The 19,414-nt window shown below is 35.3% G+C and overlaps 1 protein-coding gene across 1 annotated transcript in view; it reads left to right on the top strand.

Moving 5' to 3' along the window:
• The window catches only part of Cep135 (centrosomal protein 135), a 74,694-nt gene extending 55,955 nt beyond the window's left edge, over positions 1-18,739 (top strand). The window contains exons 21-26 of the mRNA XM_026386121.1: positions 125-310; positions 7,984-8,193; positions 9,529-9,731; positions 10,553-10,657; positions 13,643-13,756; positions 18,405-18,739. Of these exons, the coding sequence (XP_026241906.1) occupies positions 125-310; positions 7,984-8,193; positions 9,529-9,731; positions 10,553-10,657; positions 13,643-13,745 (807 nt within the window). The 3' untranslated portion in view covers positions 13,746-13,756; positions 18,405-18,739. The remainder of the gene's footprint in view (positions 1-124; positions 311-7,983; positions 8,194-9,528; positions 9,732-10,552; positions 10,658-13,642; positions 13,757-18,404) is intronic.
• Positions 18,740-19,414: the final 675 nt, after the last annotated feature.

Raw genomic sequence — 19,414 nt, 5'->3', positions numbered from 1 at the left:
GATTTTAGTATAGTACACAGATATCTGATGCTCCCAAATTTAGAACAGAATTCCTAGTGTGTATGTGTGTTCCAATTAGTGACAGTTAACTAATTTAGAAACAATTTAATTATGTTTAAAACAGGAACAAGAAAATCAAGATTTGTTAGATAGATTTCAGATGCTTCATAGCCGTGCTGAAGACTGGGAAGTCAAAGCCCATCAAGCAGAAGGAGAAAGCAGCTCAGTTCGACTGGAACTTCTCTCTATTGATACAGAAAGGAGACACCTTCGAGAAAGAGTCGAGCTACTAGAAAAAGAAATTCAGGAGGTAATAACATTCATTGGTCTAGTAAAAGCAGTATTTAGTAAAACAAAACATTCAAAGATACATTATTAAGGTGAGGTTATAAATATTTGTCATTAATTCTGATGACTTTCATAGGAACCCCATTACTTTTTTTACTATAGTAAAAGATGATAATGTCAAATTCACCATTTCAACCTTTTTTTTGGGGGGGGGGTACCAGGGATTGAACCCAGGGGCTCTTAACCACTGAGCCATATCCCCAGCCCTTTTTATTTTTTATATTGAGACAGGGTCTCTTTAAGTTGCTTAGGACCTTACTAAGTTGCTGAGATTGATTTTGAAATTGCAGTCCTCCTGCCTCAGCCTCTAGAGTCACTGGGATTACAGGTATGGACCACCAAACCCAGCCATTTTAACCATTTTTAAATGTATAGTTTTATGGCATTAAAGTACATTCACAGATTTGTACACCTATCATCATCATCTGTCTCCCCTTCTCCGGCTGAAACTCTGTACCCACAAAACACTAATCCCCCATTATTCCCTACCCTCAGCCCCTGGCAACTACCATTCTCCTTTCTGTTTGTATGAATTTGACAACATTTTAGGTCCCTTGTGTAAGTGTAATGATGTATTTGTCCTTTTGTGCCTAGCTTATTCCACTTAGCCTTGAGATTTACTTTATCACAAGATCATCCATGTGGTAGCATGGTATCAGAATTTCACTTAATTTTAAGCCTGAATGGGTTTACAAATATCTGTTTAAATTCTTTCTTTTAATTCTTTTGGGTATATACTCAGAAGTAGAATTGCTAGATCATATGGTAATTTTATGTTTACCTGTTAAGGAACAACCAAGGGTTTTCCATAAGGCTACAACATTTTGCATTTCTACTAGCAGTACTAGGATTCTAATTTATCCATTCTAATACTTATTATTTTCTTTCTTTTTAAAATTTCACTCTCATTAGGATGACTATTACTAAAATAGTCATCCTAATGAGAGTGAAGCTATATTTTGTTGTGCTTTTGATTTGCATTTTTTTTTTCTTTAAGTGCTGAGGATTGAGCTCAGGGTCTCATGCATCTGTGCAAGCACTCTACCTCTGAGCTACTCCCACAGCTCTATATTGTCTTATTGAGCATCTTTTCATGTGCTTACTGACCATTTGTATGTCTTTGGAGAAATGCCTATTTAAATATTTGTCCATTTTTAAATCAGTTTTTGTTCTTGTTGACTTACAGGAGTCCTTTATATATTTTGAAGAAATATGTGATTACAAAATATGTGATTTGCAGATATTTCTTTTTGGTTATTTTTTACTTCATTGATAGGTTGGTTTTTTAATGACTTACCTATTTAGGGGGTGCAAGATGATAATTCGATACATGTATACAATTATCAAATCAGGGTAATTGGAATTTCTATCTCCTGAAATATTATCATTTCTGTTGGAACCATTTCTTCTCTAATTATTTTAAAATATAAAATAATTGCTATAGATTATTATAATAACACTGTGTACTATAGAATATTAGAACCAATTCCTCCTATCTTCTAGTATTTTGTTATCCATTATCCGACCTTTCTCTCTTCCTATCCTTCCTAGCCTCTATCGATCACTGTTTTATTTACTTCGATGAGATCAACTTCTTAAATTTTCACCAATGAGTGAAAACATGTGGTATTTGTCTTTCTGTGCCTAGCGATTTCATTTAATATAATTTCCTCCAGTTCCATCCATATTGCTGCAAATGAGAGGGTTTCAAACTTTTCTATGGCTGAATAATATTCCATATATATATATAATTGATTTATCCATTTATCCATCAGTGGATACTCTGTTGATTCCATATCTTGGTTATTATGAATAGTGGTATAATAAATATGGGTTTACAAATATTTCTTTGATGTAATGATTTAATTTCCTTTTGATATTTTCCCAGTAGTGGGATTATTGGATCATATAGTAGTTCTGTTTTCAGTTTTTTGAGGAACCTTCATTTTATTTTCCATAATGTCTGTACTTACTTATATTCCCATTAACAGTTACAAGTTCCCCTTTCTCTATATCCTCACCACCATGATGTGTTTTTGTTTTTTTGTCTCTCTGGTAATAGTCATTTTTTCATATACTATGGGCTGAGTGTAAGTTTTCTTGAGAAATACGTGTTTAGATCTTTTGTCCATTTTTAAATTGAATTATTTAGGTGGATTTTTTTAAAGAATATTTTTAGTTGTAGATGGACACAATACCTTTATTTTATTTATTTATTTTTATGTGATGCTGAGGATAAACCCAGTGCCTCACGCGTGCCAGGCAAGTGCTCTACCACTGAGCTACAACCCCAGCCCCATTTTTTGTTGTTGTTTTTTCATTTTCTTTTCTTACTATTGAGTGTTTGATTCCTCATATATTCTGGATATTAATCACTTGTCAGAAGGATAGTTTGAAAATACTTTCTCCCATTCTTCAAATTGTCTCTTCACTCTGTTGGTTGGTTGTTTTGCTCTGCAAAAACTTCTTAGTTTGACATTATTCTGTTTATCTAATTTTGCTTTGTTTGCCTGTGTTTTAGGGGTCTAGTTATCTAAGAAATCTTTGCCTAAACCAACAACTAAAGTTTTTTTTTTCTGTTTTCTTCTAGTAGTTTCATAGTTTCAGATTTTACATTTAGATCCTTTATCTGACTTTTTGATGCCTAAAAGACTTTAATTTTGATGAAGTTCAATTTATCTATTTTTTCCCATTTCCTCCTCCCTTTCTCCTTCCTTCCTTCCTTTCCTTTTTTCCTTATTTATTTATTGCAGTATTGGGAATTGAACCCAGGATCATTCTACCACAGAGTTACATCCCTAGCTCTTTATATTTTATTTTTTATATTAAAAAAAGAGACATTCTTGCTACATTGCTGAGACTGAACTTGAACTTGTGATCCTCCTGCGTACCTGGGATTATACACATGTACCACTGGGCTTGACTATGCTTTTCGTTTGTTGCTTATAATTTTGGTGTCATGTCCAAGAAATCATTCCTGAATTCCATGTCATATATAAGGCTTTTCCTTTAATTTTTCTTCAAAGAATTTTACAGCTTTAGATCTTAAGTTTAGGTCTTTGATCCATTTTGAGTTAATTTTTGTATATAATATATGATATACATCCAATATCATTCTTGCATGTAGATTTAAATAAACTTTTGTCATAAAGACAGTCTAAGCCAGGTAGGCATGGTCACATACACTTGTAATCCCAGCTACTTAAGTAGTTGAGCAGAGGGATTGAGTTTGAGGCTAACCTAGGCAATGTAGCAAGGTACCATGTCAAAACAAAACTAAAAGGACTGGGGGTGTATCTCAATGGTAGAGTGCTTGCCTAGAATGTTTGAGGCCCTAGTTTCAATCCCCAGTACTGCACTCCCCACCCCCACCCCCAAAATAAAAACAGACAAAAATCTGATAATAATAATTTTGGATTCATTTAAACTACAAGGACTCTTGAGTTAGATAAATGTAGACTAGTTTATATTTTGTTTTGTTGATATAGTTTTTAAAGTTTTCTTATTTCAGGAGAAAGGATAGCTCTCTGTAAAGGATAGGGTTAAAATGTCTAAAAGGCATGTTTAATTCCTAAATCCCAGTCTCTTACCTGGAAATAATATATTTGCAGATATAATCAAGTTAAAAGGAAGTCATACTAGACTAGATTAGAAGCTTAACCAAGGACCAGTGTCCTTATAAAATAAAGGAGATTTGGACATATGAAGGCAGACGTGAGGAGATTGGAGTGATACATCTCCAAGTTAATACTAAGAATTGCCAGTATCCACTAGAACCTAGGAGACTGACATGGAGCATATACTGCTTCAGAGTCTCCATACTGAACCAACTCTGCCTACACCTGAATTTTGGACTACCAGCTTCTAGAACTATAAGAGAATACATTTCTGTTGTTAAAAGTCACTCAGTTTGTAGCAATTAAAGAAGTCCTGGGAAACAAATACAGATTTTGGTGCCAGGAAATATATCGCTGCTATAACATCTAAAAGTATGAAAGTAGCTCTGGGATTGAGTAATGGGTAGAGACTGAAAGAGTTTTGAGGTATTTAACAGAAAAAAGCCTAGATTGTCTTGAAGAATATGGCTGCTCTGGTGAGAACTTCTGTCGTTTATAGAATACATGAAGGCTCAAATTGAATTAAGGAAGATGTTATTAGATTCTGAAAAAGAGGTGAATCTTGTTATAAAGTGTCAGAGAACTTGACAAACTTATGGTTTACTATTGGGAAGGAAATCAAACTTGGAAGTATTGAACTTGGACATTTAACTGAGGAGATTTCCAAGCAAAGTATGGAAGGGGCTACCTAATTTTTCCTTGCTGCTTACAGTAAAATTTGTGACAGGAAAAGTAGAAATTGAAGAAGGAACTACTAAGCAAAAAAGGAACCAAAGCTTAATGATTTTGAAATAATACTTAGGCTGTCCAGGTAAGTATTCTCTGGAGAAAGGATCAAGAGTGTAAGCTAGACAAAATTTTTGATGGAGAAAGTAGGTATGTGACTCAGTAATCTCAACAGAAATGTTACCAGCTTTGAAAAGGTCAGAAATGGAACAAAATTAAGAAAGGCTATTGGACTTCTGGGATCTCACTGATATAAAATGGCTGCAAACATATGTTCACCTTTAAGAAAAGGGAAGAATCAGCTGGGTGAGATAGTACATGCCTGTAATCCCAGTGGCTTAGGAGGCTGAGGCAGGAGGATCACAAGTTCAAAGCCAGCCTCAGTGACTTAGCAAGGCCTTAAGCAATTTAGCAAGACCCTGTCTCTAAATAAAATATTAAAAGGGCTAGGGATGTGGCTCAGTGTTTAAGTGTACCTGGATTCAATCCCTAGTACCAAAAGAAAAAAGAAAAAAAAGAAAGGAAAGGAAAAATGACTCTTAAGGATGGCTGAAAGCCCAGCAGAGCTGCCAAGGGCAACACAGAGGCTGGTGTGGCTTCTGCTGTGACCACAAATCTAGTGGGCATTGACCAAGGGGATGGGGCCACTGTCTCCTTAATTCCAGAGGGCAGGGCCACCACCCCTGAGGGCCAATAGGGTGGGACTGCTCTGGCAGACCTAGAAAAAAGAACATCAGAGCCACAGATGGTGATTATTGGACATTGAAGTGTGATGTTTCCAAGCTTACTTTGGATTTATTCCTTCTATACTTTCCCCTTTTGGAATAGGACTGTCTGTTCTGTACCTGTACCACCATTGTAGTTTGGAAACAGATGACTTATTTTCTATTATCTTAGTGTGTAGATGGAGAGGAATTTTGCCCCAAGTTGGACCATACTCAGTCTCACCCATAACTGATTCAGATGTCTCAATGAGATTTTGAACTTAAATTGATGCTAGAATGTTTTGTTGGTTTTTGTTTTGTTTTGTAATGGAGTAGATATTTTGTACATGAAAAGCACATGAATTTGGGGGGCCAGAGAGTAGGTAGGATTGTGTTTGTCAAAAAGATACAATGAAGCCGGATATGGTGGTGCATACCTGTAATCCCAGTGACTCTGAAGGCTGAGGCAGAAGGATCTCAAGTTCAAAGCCAGCCTCAGCAAAAGTGAGGTGCTAAGCAACTCAGTGAGACCCTATCTCTAAATAAAACACAAAAACAGGGCTGGGGATGTGGCTCAGTGGTTGAGTGCCCCTGAGTTCAATCCCTGGTCCCTGTTTCCCCCCCTCATCCCACCACAGAATACAATGAATTCCTAACTCCCAGTACCTATAAATGTGACCTTATTTGGAAATAGGGTCTTCGCAATACATTCAAATTCAGGTGAGATTATTGCTGCATTAGGGCAGGCTGTCACCTAATAAATGACTATTGTCCTTATGAGAGAGAAATGGACACAGACAACACAGACGACTTTGTATGAAGATAAAGGTAGAGATTTTGGATGAAATGTCTACACGGCAGTGTGCACCAAGTATCGTCACAACCACCAGAAGCTAGGAAAGAGGCATGAACAAATTTTGCTTCAGAGTCTCCAGGAGTCAACTCCATTAAATGAAATGTGGACTTCTGGCCTCCAGATCTGTGTGGGAATAAATTGGTTTACCATGATTTGATAGTGGAAGCCCTAGGAAACTAATATACTATCTCTACACGTTCTATTAAGAAGAGTATAGTGGGCTGGGAATGTGGCTCAGGCGGTAGCGCGCTCGCCTGGCATGCGTGCGGCCTGGGTTCGATCCTCAGCACCACATACCAACAAAGATGTTGTGTCCGCTGAGAACTAAAAAATAAATATTAAAAATTCTCTCTCTCTCTTAAAAAAAAAAAAAGAAGAAGAGTATAGTAACTAAAGGAATGCTTTTCAACCCCCCAAAAGAATTTCTCAGAAGATATTTTTTTTATTCTTTGTCATTGTTTTTATTGGCTTTTTATATTTGACTTGTTTGGGGAAATTTTTATTTACTGAATGTGTTAATATTTGAAAATTCAAATGTTTACTTTTCTGTACCTATTGATATTTATTAAATCTTCATAGCATAACATTAGATTTTTAATGTTGATTCATTTCAGTGACATCTGTTTAAAATCATTTTTCAAATGTGGAGTCTTCCCAAAACATAAAATTAGTTTGTATTTAAATTTAAATTGTGAGAAATTTAAAATGTGGATTATTCTGGGTAGAATGTTTTATCAGTATTTCAATTTTGGTCATTTCAAAGTTATTAAAATCTTATAAAATTATGTATTTAAATCAAAAGGAATTGGGGCTGGGGTTATGGCTCAGTGGTAGAGCTCTTTTTTTTTTTTTAATATTTATTTATTTATTTATTTATTTATTTTAGTTCTCGGCGGACACAACATCTTTGTTGGTATGCGGTGCTGAGGATCAAACCCGCGCCGCACGCATGGCAGGCGAGCGCACTACCGCTTGAGCCACATCCCCAGCCCCAAGAGCTCTTGCCTAGCACATGTGAGACACTAGGTTTGATTCTCAGCACCACATAAAAATAAATAAATTAAATAAAAATATTGTGTTCATCTACAACTAAAAAATATTTTTAAAAAAGAAATTAAGGGCTGGAGATGTGGCTCAGCGGTAGCGCGCTCACCTGGCATGCGTGCGACCCGGGTTGGATCCTCAGCACCACATACCAACAAAGATGTTGTGTCCGCCGAGAACTAAAAAATAAATATTAAAAAAATTCTCTCTCTCTCTCTCTCTCTCTCTCTCTCTCTCTCCTCTCTCACTCTCTTTAAAAAAAAAAAAAAAAGAAAGAAATTAAAATCATTCTTTTTCTGAGGTATTTAATTTTAAAGTAAACCCTGTTTTTTCACATTGATGTTTGGGGAATGATAAGTATATATGTTACTTTTCAAGGAAAAGGCAATATTATAGCATAAAAGGAAAAATTTATATAACTTATAAGAATCCCTGATATTTGCAACACCCTGACAATAATTTTCATATTTACACCTTCCAAATATATACATGAGGTACTTAGTTATCATGATTAATAATTATACTTAATTCCTTTTATGCATTGAATAGCAGACTGCTTCCTGGGAATGTTTTAAAATATGCAAAAATTGGCTGTCACATTTTTCTAAAGTGAAGTTGTAGCTGTACAGAGTCAGTCCCTTTAAATTACTGAATTTTTTTTTTTGCCTATTTTGTTTTCTTTCTTCAGCACGTAAATGCACATCATGCTTATGAATCTCAAATCTCATCAATGGCAAAAGCCATGTCTAGATTAGAAGACGAGCTGAGACATCAAGAAAATGAGAAAGCAGCAGTATTAAGTGACTTGTCTTCTCTTAGGGAACTTTGCATTAAACTTGATTCAGGCAAAGATGTTATGACCCAACAATTGAATTCCAAAAGCCTTGACTTGGAGAGGGTAAGAACTAAAGAGAAGTTGTCTTGGCGCATTGTTTTCTGGAGTCCTAATCTAATTGTTTTACTTTATTTATTTATTTATTTATTTTTGCATTATAATTCTTAATACACCATTATATCATAATTTATCATATCCTGATTATATATTATATATTTCAGGTATGTTGACACCAAATTCACATCTTCATACATGTATTTTGTATAGTGATGAGGGTCTCCTTTCACCATCCATGCTATTCCCCTTCACCCTCCCTTTCCCTCCCATCACTATTCCCTATCTAGAGGTAATCTTCCTCCCTTGCTCTCCCTCCCAACCTCATTTTGAGTCACCCCTTATATCAAAGAAGACATTCAGCATTTGTTTTTTGGGGATTGGCTAACTCTAGTTGTTTTACTTTGCCATTTACTACCCAATATATTTGTTCCCCTTCATAGCAGTTACTTTTGATGACAGGATGTTGTTTTGGGTTTTTTGTTTGTTTGTTTTTGAGACAGGATCTCACTAAATTGCTTAGGGTCTTGGTAAGGCTGGCCTTGAATTTGTGATCCTCCTGCCTTGGCCTCTTGAGTTACTGGGGATTATAGGTGTGAGCCACCATACCCACCTGATGATAGAATGTTGACTCCAGGATTCTTTACCAAGTTTTCTTTGGCCAACATGTTAATCAAATTAGATGTTCTCTGTTTTGGAATGGGTGGGTGCTTAGAGATTATGAATTTTCTCACTATAGATTAGAAACATATCCCAATTTTTCTTTGTTTAAAGTTAGACTTCAACAAAAGATTGAGTAATTCATTGCTTCCTAAGTGAAATATTTTTTCTGATAAAAATCTCAAGGCATTTAAGTCTTCATTTAATTAACAAATTTACTTTGCTAAAATTTCCCATTCCAAACCAAGGTGTTACTTTAAATACCCTAGGATATGTTTTCAAACATGAGTGTTCTCAATTTTTACTCATCTAGTAGTGTGTTTTCAGGTTCTCAAAGTGACACTACTGGTTTGACTATGTAGTTAGTATATTTGGTATACCAGAGGACCTCATGCTGATGGTGCGGGTATATTTTAGGATTTTATGTTAAAGACCCTCTGTTGACAACGAAATATGAGTGAGAACTGCTTGAGGGTTGGAGAATATCTTTTAACTAAATAAGTCCTTAGAGTAGCGAAGATTATTTTAAAATGAGATGTTCTTATAATTGAAAAAAATGGTTTAAAATATTTAACCAATACCCCAAATGAAGCAAAGGATGGGTAAATAGTTCTGCAGAGCTATATTGTCAGATAATTTTTCAAAGTCTAAAATTATACTGAATTAATCTTTGCTTTTCCGTAGGCTGTGGTAGAATTAGAAAATATGAAGTCAGAATCAGAGCTGTTAAAAAAACAACTGTCAAGTGAGAGACACACGATTAAAAACCTTGAATCATTGTTGGCTACAAATAGAGATAAAGAATTTCATACTCATTTAACCTCTCACGAGAAGGATACAGAAATTCAGCTACTTAAGGAGAAGTTAACCCTTTCAGAAAGCAAAGTGTAAGTGTCATAAATCAACCTAGATGAGAAAAATACTTGTTAAATATAATTTTTTTAATTTGGGGGAAGAAGAGTAAAGTGTGAGAGTGTGAATGGTGGTACGAAACCAAAATATTTGATGTATCTGTCTCCTGCTTTGGAAATTCAGAAGAGTAGCTCAGGGGAGATTATGTTTAGAAATGTAGGCTTGGGTATCTTCACTGCCAAGGTGGTACCTGGTGAGAGTGAGCCCAAATGTGAGGAATAAAGAGAGGAGTCAGTGGAGGAAAGAGTGTGTCGGGACAGGAAGATGGGTCTGTGTCTCAAAGACAAAAAAGAAGGGATTTGATACTTGTTAAGTGCATTGATTACTGTTGGGGAGACTGATAATGACCTCATTTTAGAAGGAAAGTTTTGGGCATGTTTGTTGGGAGAGGGGAGGAAATCCAGAGTTGAGAGTGCAAGTAGAAGAATGGGCTTTTAAAATAAGTTTAAAATCTTTTCGTGAGGCAAGAAGCAAGAAAGAGCCAATGAAGATACTTTTTGTCTTGGGTTATAGTTTATGTGTTGTTCAAATTTGTTTTCCAGCACTTACTGCGGTACCTGACAGATATTAGAAGCTCAGTAAATGAAAAGTAAACTAAATGAATGAAAAAAAAAAAAAACCTTTGTGTTACAAGTTTAGAGAATTATTATAGAAAAGTCTTGATCTTATATTTTCCTGTCCTTAAGAATCACCTCCATTTGTGTTTATTGATTTTAGAAAAAAAACCTATAGCACTTGACTCAACAAAATGAAACTTTTGTTTTTTATTTCTGTGATCTTTAAATTTATTTTTAAGAACTAGTCAAAGCCGGGAAAATGCCATGCTCCGATCTAAAGTGACACAATTACAAACAGATTATGATACTATGAAAAGGCAGATTTCAACTGAAAGATATGAACGGTAAGAAAATAATTTTAAGTCCCAGTGAGGTTTTTTTGTGGTTGTTGTTTTGAGGTTTTTTGTTTTGTTTTGTTTTGGTACCAGGGTTGAATTCAAGGGCACTCCACCACTGAGCCACATCCCCAGCCCTAGTTTGTATTTTATTTAAAGACAAAGTCTCATTGAGTTGCTCAGCACCTCTCTTTTGCTGAGGCTGGCAATCAGCCATCCTCCTTCATCAGCCCTCTGAACCGCTGGAATTACAGGTGTGCGCTCTCGAACCCAGTTAGCACCAGTGCTTTTATGTATTCTCTGTTCTTCTCCAAAAAGGATTTAATATGGCTTGCAAACAACAAATTTTGTTATCACGTTAATATATAAAGTAAACTCCCTTGGTAATTCTTCCTAAAAAGGCAACAAGTAATGTGAAAGATAACAACCTGCAGTAAATAAAATAGCAAATGTTGTATTATTGTTTCCTGTAGTGTTCCACAGGGCAAAAGAAGAGCAGTATTTCAGAGGGTATAGATAGTCAACAGCAACCCCTCCAAGAGCCCCCTAAGTATAGTCCAGGTTGAATAATTACTAATCATGAATGTGATGATGATCATCATCATAAGAGCAATTAACAAATGTTTGCAGGCCACTATGTGTGTGTCTGTTAATCCTACTAACTGCCTTTTATAGCAAACTGGTTTACACAGTTGTAAGTGACAGAGCCAACACTAAAATGCAGGAGTATTGGTCCAATTCTAAAGACTGTGCTCTTAAGCTCTACAATTTATATTCCTTACATCTTAATCATTTTCATACTCCTATTTTGGTTCATTTGCTTTATGTTGAAAAATTCAATCCCCAAATGTTATATAAACAAATGAGATCTGCTTTAAGAATTAAAATCAGTATTAACTTGTGTATACTAAAATTTCAAGGGTAACAGGATAATCTGAGGGAGAAAAGTCTAAGAAAATTCCTTTGAGAGAATAGTGATGAAAAAAGTTTGAGAAACACTGAGCTAGGTGGAAATCCTGGATACCAAAGAACTCAAGGCATAGACTTGAGGTCTTGGCCACAGACTCTGAATAGCCCACAAAGGAAATGACAGCATAATCATGATGCTTGCTGGGGGGTGGGGGTGGAGGGGGCAAACCCAGAATCAGAGAAAATTTCATTTCTGACAATGGGAATTCTGAGGCAGGAAGAAGGAAGAGGGCTAGATTTGTGTGCATTGAGAGATGGGAAAGGAAGCCACTGAGGAGGAAACAGCTTGGAAGCTCTTTCCTCTGAGGAGCAAGCATAGTCCTAGGGCTTAAGTGAGAAATTAGTGAAGTGCAGATAATATATGATTTCCCTTACACAAAAGTTTAAATGGTTGTTTTTTAAAGTAATGAGAAGGTTGGGTTTATATACCTAAAAACAGGAGGTAATTTGCCATGTAAGGGTGATCTGATAGACTGGAACTGAATATATTTTAGTGTTCCTGTCCTTCTGAATTCATCTTATAGTAGTTCATTATAAGATAAAAAAAAGAACTTGTTATTATGGAGTATGCCCCTTCACGATAGACTTGATATCATTGTTTCCATTATAGGCTAGGCACTATACCACCTGCTAAGAATACCAATTAAATAGGGAACTCAGATGAATAACTGATTCTCTGGGAGCCCATTATAATGAGACACACTTGTATATAGACATTATGTATTGCAGGTATAGAAGTGAGTATAGGATTTGATTGACCCACTGGGAAATGAAATCTGTCCTAGCCTACATCAGTAAGCAAGGGTCAATTTAGGGTATGTTGGAGGTGTTGGGTACCTGTGGAATGTGTTTGTCTGTAAATCTTACTAACAGCCTTTTTTGCCTATATTATAGCAACCTGTGGTCACACGGTTGTAAGTGACAGAGCCAACACTAAAATGCAGGAGTATTGGTCCAATTCTAAAGACTGTGCTCAACAGTTTATATTCCTTATACCTTAGTCATTTTCATACTACTATTTTGGTTCATCCTCTTTATGTTGAAAAATTCAATCCCCAAATGTTATAAACATATGAGATCTGCTTTAAGAATTAAAATCAGTATTAACTTGTGTGCACTAATGTGTGGAATATCCAACAGAAACTTGTATGTGGATCCAAAGCATAGGAGAGTACTGGCACATAAAAGCTTAGGAAAAGAGAATGTAAACCTAGCCCAAAGAGCACCACCATGTGAAATATAGGCAGAAGAAAAGGATTCAGTAAAAGAACTGAAAAATGAATGTGTAGGTTAGAAGGAGAATCAGGAGATGGTAGTGTCAGGAAAGCCAAGAGTGGTTAACAAATCCCACAGAAAGGTCAAGTCATAACTTCTCCCTTCCACTATTAGCATTTTTAGTCATGTATTTGTGTATGTGCCTATGTGTGTCTGTCTGAATGTAAACTTAGTATTCTTTTTTTGGTAACTATTTCATGAGCATTCTATTTCTAAAATATTATTTTAATGATATCCTATTAATACAACATGATTATAGTATAATTGCTTTGAAAGTCTCTTACAATGCATATTATTTTTAATTGAAATATTTTACCTAGTGCTTAAAAATCCTACAAAGACATAGGATTCAAATTTAGTAGAAATGCTAGGGCAAGGCGCAGTGGTGTAGTCTCACCTATTTGGGAGTCTGAGGTGGAAGGATCACTTGAACCCACAAGTTCAAGACCAGCCTAGGCATCATACTGCAGGACCAAACAAAAATAAAATAAAATAAATTTAATAGAAATACTAATTAATTAGGGATAGGGATATAGCAGAGTGGTAGAGCACTTGCCTAGCATGTGGATTCAAATATGGATTGCCTAGCTTCCTGGATTCATTCTCCACGACCACAAAAAAAAAAAAAAAAAAGAAGAAGAAAGCATCAATTAATTAAAAACACCAAAAGCATCTGATGTTTGCATGTGCCACTTTTTGAGTTTTCATAGTGCTTGAATATAATCTGTCTTATTTGATCTTTTCCCACAGAGAACGAGCAGTCCAAGAGATGCGTCGACATGGTCTTCCTACACCACCCCTTAGTTCTACTCTGAAGTCTCCTTTACAGTCTCCTGAACATATAAGTGTATAGTTATTAGAAAAGTAGGTATCTAACACTAAGGTCAGGCAAAACTTATCTAGGTTGTAAAAATTCAGGTAGTTTTCTTTGTCACGGGAGAGGAGATTGCCTGGAAAGGTGTTCAGGGGGAGCTTCCTGGAATAATAGGAAATATTCTGTTTTGGTGGGGGTGGTTCTATCAGTATCTACAATTGCACTCATTAAACCAAACATTCATGGCACATGCATTTTATTTTATGTCATATAGCTCAGTGGTAGATTACTTACCTTGCATGCACAAGGTCCTGTGTTTAATCCCTACCACAGCAAAAAATAGAGATAAACAAAGCAGCAAAAATGCAAGATAATAATATGAGGCATTATAGGAAGGTATTTGATAAAGTACAACATTCAAGATGCTAATAGTAACTGGTAGAAGTGTACGCAAAGGCACATAATTGTACGTGGCATGGTATATTCACCTTGGCTGGAATGTCTGGTTGTGGAGAGATAATGAGGGAGGAGGAAAGTTTGGAAAGTAGAGTCAGAGTATACGAAGTATATTGAAGACTAGAGATTGTAGACTTTATTCTGTAAGTCAGGGGAGCCATTAAAGGTCCTTCTGTCTATAAAATGGGTACCAAAAAGGGGATAAGATATAAGAATTAGGGCTGGGGTTGTGACTTAGAGGTAGAGTGCTTACCTAGCACGCATGAGGCCCTGGGTTGGATCCTCAGCACCACATAAAAATAAGTAAGTGAAATAAAAGTATTATGTCCAACTACAACTAAAAAAATAAATATTTTTTTAAAAAAGATATAAGAATTGTTTTTAGTGGATTAACGTCACAGCCATGTTTGAGCCATATTGGAAAGGATAGAAACTAGAGGTAAGGAGATATGTCAGAGGTTTGAAAAAGATTAGTGAAACCAGTTTAGAATCAGTATTGTAACATTGAAAGCTAGGGTAGAATTTTTAAAGTAAATTGTAACATACTTAGAACAAGACACCATATCAATACAGCTCAATGAATTTTCAAACTGAGCCTACCTAACTCAGATCAACAAACAAAATATTACCTCTTGTACTGTCTTATAGGCACTAGCTCTGCTCTAAAAGTGTCTTCACTGTCACATATATTCTTTTTGCCTGTTTTGGACACTTTATAAATGAAAACATAGATTTCTGGCTTCTTCTCCTCAACAAAATATTTGTGAGATTTGTCCATCCAGTTATGTGAACTTGTAAATCATTCAGTCTTGTTGCTGTAGAATGAAATACCCTTCTGTGAACTTGCCACAGTTCATTTATTCATTCTGACACTGGTATAGTTCCCAGCATGGACTTTTATGAAGTGCTCTGGGTATACCTCTTAGGGTAAAATTGTTGGCTCACTGAATATGCATATGCTCAAACTTTAGTAGTTATGGCAAAACTATTTTCCAAAGTAGTTGTAAAGACAAGTGAGGATACATTTGACTGAGGGTCAAAGGGATATGCTAATTCATTGGAAATTGGAATGAATGGGAAAGAAGCATGAGTCAGATCCAGAGTTTGACAAGTAGTGACTGTGAATAATGCAGACTCATTGACAAAAATAGTTACATCAGTCTTTTTTAAGTTGATGTGTTTGTTTGCCTCCTTTTAATAGAAGTACTATATGTAGAAGATAATTGATATTTGCTTGAGGACTCAGAATCCTTATTATGAACTTAGTTATGTGCTGTGCTTTAACATAACATGCTGACACCCCTGTGTTTGTAGGGCCTAGGTTTAAATAATTCCTGATTGATTGCCTTTATGTTTATTTGGTTAAAACATTTATTTTCCTCTCTCACTCATTCTGAGTTCTGTGTTCCCACAACTTCTAAGTTGCTGTGTTACTTTGAATGTGGTTAGGTGACAGTTCACCTTCTTACTATAAAGCATTGTACAGTGTGATAGATGTTTTCTCATGCTTGATTGACAGTTATAATTTTGATTAGAAGCTGGCAACCTAGAGTCTGCAGCCCAAATCCATCCCACTGCCTGCTTTTGTAAATTAAGCTTTATTAATGCATAGCCATGGTTTACAAACTGAGAATACTTTTCTCCAGCAGCAGCGTTGAGTAGTTGTGATAGAACCTATGACCTACAAGTCTAAATTTACACCCTAGCCTTTCACATCATGTCACCTCTGGGAACTCACTCATAACCTGTGAGGACATAATCATGAAAAGGCAAATAATTCCTCTACAAGGCCTGCCCTCGTAAACCCCCTAAAAGAATCTTGGGAAATCTCAAGAATCCACAGACTTTCAGAACCACTGATAGAGAACATGGTGGAATCTTGCAATTCCTCAAGCTGAGATCAATTAGAAAACTTTTTTTTTTAAATGGCTATAAAACATAACATGAATTTTCCCATTTTAACTTTTTTTATATTTTTTAGTTTTAGGTGGACACAATATCTTTATTTTTATGTGGTGCTGAGAATCGAACCTAGTGCCTCATGCATACTAGGCAAGTGCACTACCACTTGAGCCACATCCCCAGCCCCATCCATTTTAACTTTTTTAAGTATATAACTCAGTGGAATTAATTACCTTCACAATGCTATTTGGCCATCACCATTTCTAAAACCTTTTAGAAATTCCCGTACTCATTAAGCAGTAACTCTTTACTTTTTTACATCTTCACTTTCTCAGCCCCTGGTAACTTCTAACCTACTTTGCTATCTCTATGAATCTACCTATTGTAAATTTTTATATAACTGAAATAATACAACATTTTCCTTTATGCCTGGCTTATTCTGCTTAGGATGTTTTCAAGGTTCATCCATCTTACAGGATACCACATTTTATTTTTACCTTTTAATCAGTGTTTCTACATTATGGCTATTGTAAATAATGTTGCTGTGCACATTGGTGTGCTAGTGTCTGTTTTTCTTCATTTTCAAATTTCTTGGAGTATACCCAAGAGTAGAATTGCTGGTTTACACAATAACTCTGTTTAACCTCCTAGGAGCTGCCAAACTGTTTCTCACATTGCTGCACTATTTTATGTTCCCATGATCACTGTACAAAGGTTTCCTTTCTCCACAGTCTCATTAATACTTGTTGTTTTTTTCCTTTTAACTGTCCTATTGCATGTGGATTAGAAAACTTTCACAACCGTTAACAAATTCACAGTTTTAAATTATGTAATAATTCACAATTGGTTTTCATAGTATCCTAATGAGATTTTTGATTAGTAATCCATTCTTATTCACATTTTCTAAATATTGTCACCAAAACTAATTTTAAAGAATTCCCCCATGTGCACTCAGAATTGAAGTGCTCGGCCATGAAATGATTTTTTAGACTATTGTTTCTCTTAAGTAATTAAGATATTGTAATTTTCTTACTTTTTTGACTATTGTATCTGATACATGATTTTTTTGAGAATTTTTTAATATTTATTTTTTTAGTTTTCGGTGGATTCAACATCTTTATTTTATTTGTATGTGGTGCTGAGGTTCGAACCCAGCGCCCCGCGCATGCCAGGTGAGCACACTACCGCTTGAGCCACATCCCCAGCCCTGATACATGATTTTTAAAAAGTATTTCTTAGTTGTCAATGGACCTTTATTTTATTTATTTATATCCAGTGCTGAGAATCGAACCCAGTGCCTCACACATGCTAGGCAAGCACTCTACCACTGAGCCCCAGCCCCAGCCACTGGTATATGATATTTGAGATAGAAAAAAACTAAAATATTTTTCTTACTTTTATACACTCTCAGCACAACACTTTTGACACCACGTTCTCTGTTGTACACTACCTGGGTGTCTTGTCATTTCCTTCTTACTCTTTTTACCTGGAAATAGTGTCAGATCCCATTGGGAAGAAGTTCGGTCCCACAAGATTCCTTTCTCCCACTTTAGATACCAGTTGTAAGCCCTAGGTTGTAACCTGAGCTTCTGACCTACCTACTGTAAGTCCACTTTCCCACAGCCTTCTCCCTAAATTCAGTTAATTTACTAGATGGCTCACAGAACTCTGGGGACACACTTTACTTATTTTTACCTATTACAAAGGATACAGGCAGGTGGAAGGACAAGGTACCAGGGAAGGGATGTAGAATTTCTATGACCTTTCCAGGATCAACTCCAGACACCTCCAGGTGTTCAGCTTCTGGAAGCTTCCCAACCTAGTCCATTTGTGTTTTTATGGAGTCTTCATTACATAGCTGTGAATGATTAGATCAACTCAACCTTCAATGCTTTTTCCTTCCCAGATCATGCCTTGGTCTTCCTGGTGACTGGCCCCTATTCAGAAGCTATTTAGGAGCCCTCAGCCACAGTCATCTCATTACCATAGAGAAGACACTACTATTGCTCTGGAGATTTTAAGGAGCCATCTGCCAAAAAGCAGGGATAGAGACCAAATATGTGTTTCTTCTTATATCACACTGTCACATATGCTGAGAAAATGTAAAATTCAGAAAAGTTGAATAAGGAAATCAAAATCACTATTTTAAAGTATAGAATAGCACTTTTTAATTTGAAGAAGTAGAACAGTACTTTATATATAATCTGGATTTGGGGCATAAGGTTTTATTTGGAGACTATATTTTTAAAACATAATTGAATTTCAGTTTTTTTATGGATATATTGAATAAACTTGTTTATTATATATCTCTTAACCCACCTTCTCTCCTACTCTTTTCAGAATAATGATTTTCCATGAGTTTCTTTGTGGATATTTAAAAGAACACAACAGTAATGAAATATTTGAAGTACTTGTTCCTGAAAATCATGAGCATTGACACAAATTCTACCTCTGGCAACTTTTATTTAAATCACTGAATATTTATGTAAAAAGTTTGGTTGAAAAGAACTCTATATTTTCATATGTATGACAAAACAAAATATGTATTAATAGTGCTTAACTGATGTGATATGTATATTTTTATTATTCCTGACTTAAATTACTCCTTAAAATGTGTTTGTACTGTGAATTAATATAATGTATTGTTCACATTATGCTTTAATAATCTATTTCTAAATGAGCCATGATATATGTGTGTAAATATTTTACAGTACTTATTTTTAAAGTGTTTTTAGTTTTCATGCCTCTGTTTATAACCAATACCTTAATCTACTCACAAAGAATTATCATTTTGATTCTGTGCTGTCAAGCTTTTTCCTTCTGAATGTAAAATTAATTATTCACAGATTTGCTGTCATCAAGGGGAATATATTCAAGTCTAGTCTTAATATCAGAGGTCTTGATAAAATAATTACCATGTGTCATTAATTATTGCCAACCAGAAGAATTGTGATGGGAAATATAAATTTGTATATTATATGCAATATTGAATTATTTTGATTGTCACATGGGCTCTTCATATAATGTAGATTCTATCAAAATCAAGCTAAAAGCTATATTCAGAATTTTGTAAAACAATAGAACAGAAATTTGGAACTTTTTTCCAGTGTATAAAATTCCTTGGTATGTTTGCCTAAAATTTCAGAATATAAAAGTAAGTACAGTAAAATATTTTGTTAAACTTCCAATATGTATTCAATGATATTAATTTTTGTTTCTAATCTTGATGTTGTAACTTACCAGTCTTCCAGAATAGTATATAAACAGGACCCTTTGGCATAGAAATTGAAACAGCTTTTTACAATTCATTTTCAAGGTTGTAATTTAAAGGAATTTAGGTATATGCATAT

This window comes from Urocitellus parryii, chromosome 10 (assembly GCF_045843805.1).
Source record: "Urocitellus parryii isolate mUroPar1 chromosome 10, mUroPar1.hap1, whole genome shotgun sequence".
NCBI lineage: Eukaryota > Metazoa > Chordata > Mammalia > Rodentia > Sciuridae > Urocitellus > Urocitellus parryii.
This window is presented reverse-complemented; position numbering and strand designations above follow the sequence as displayed.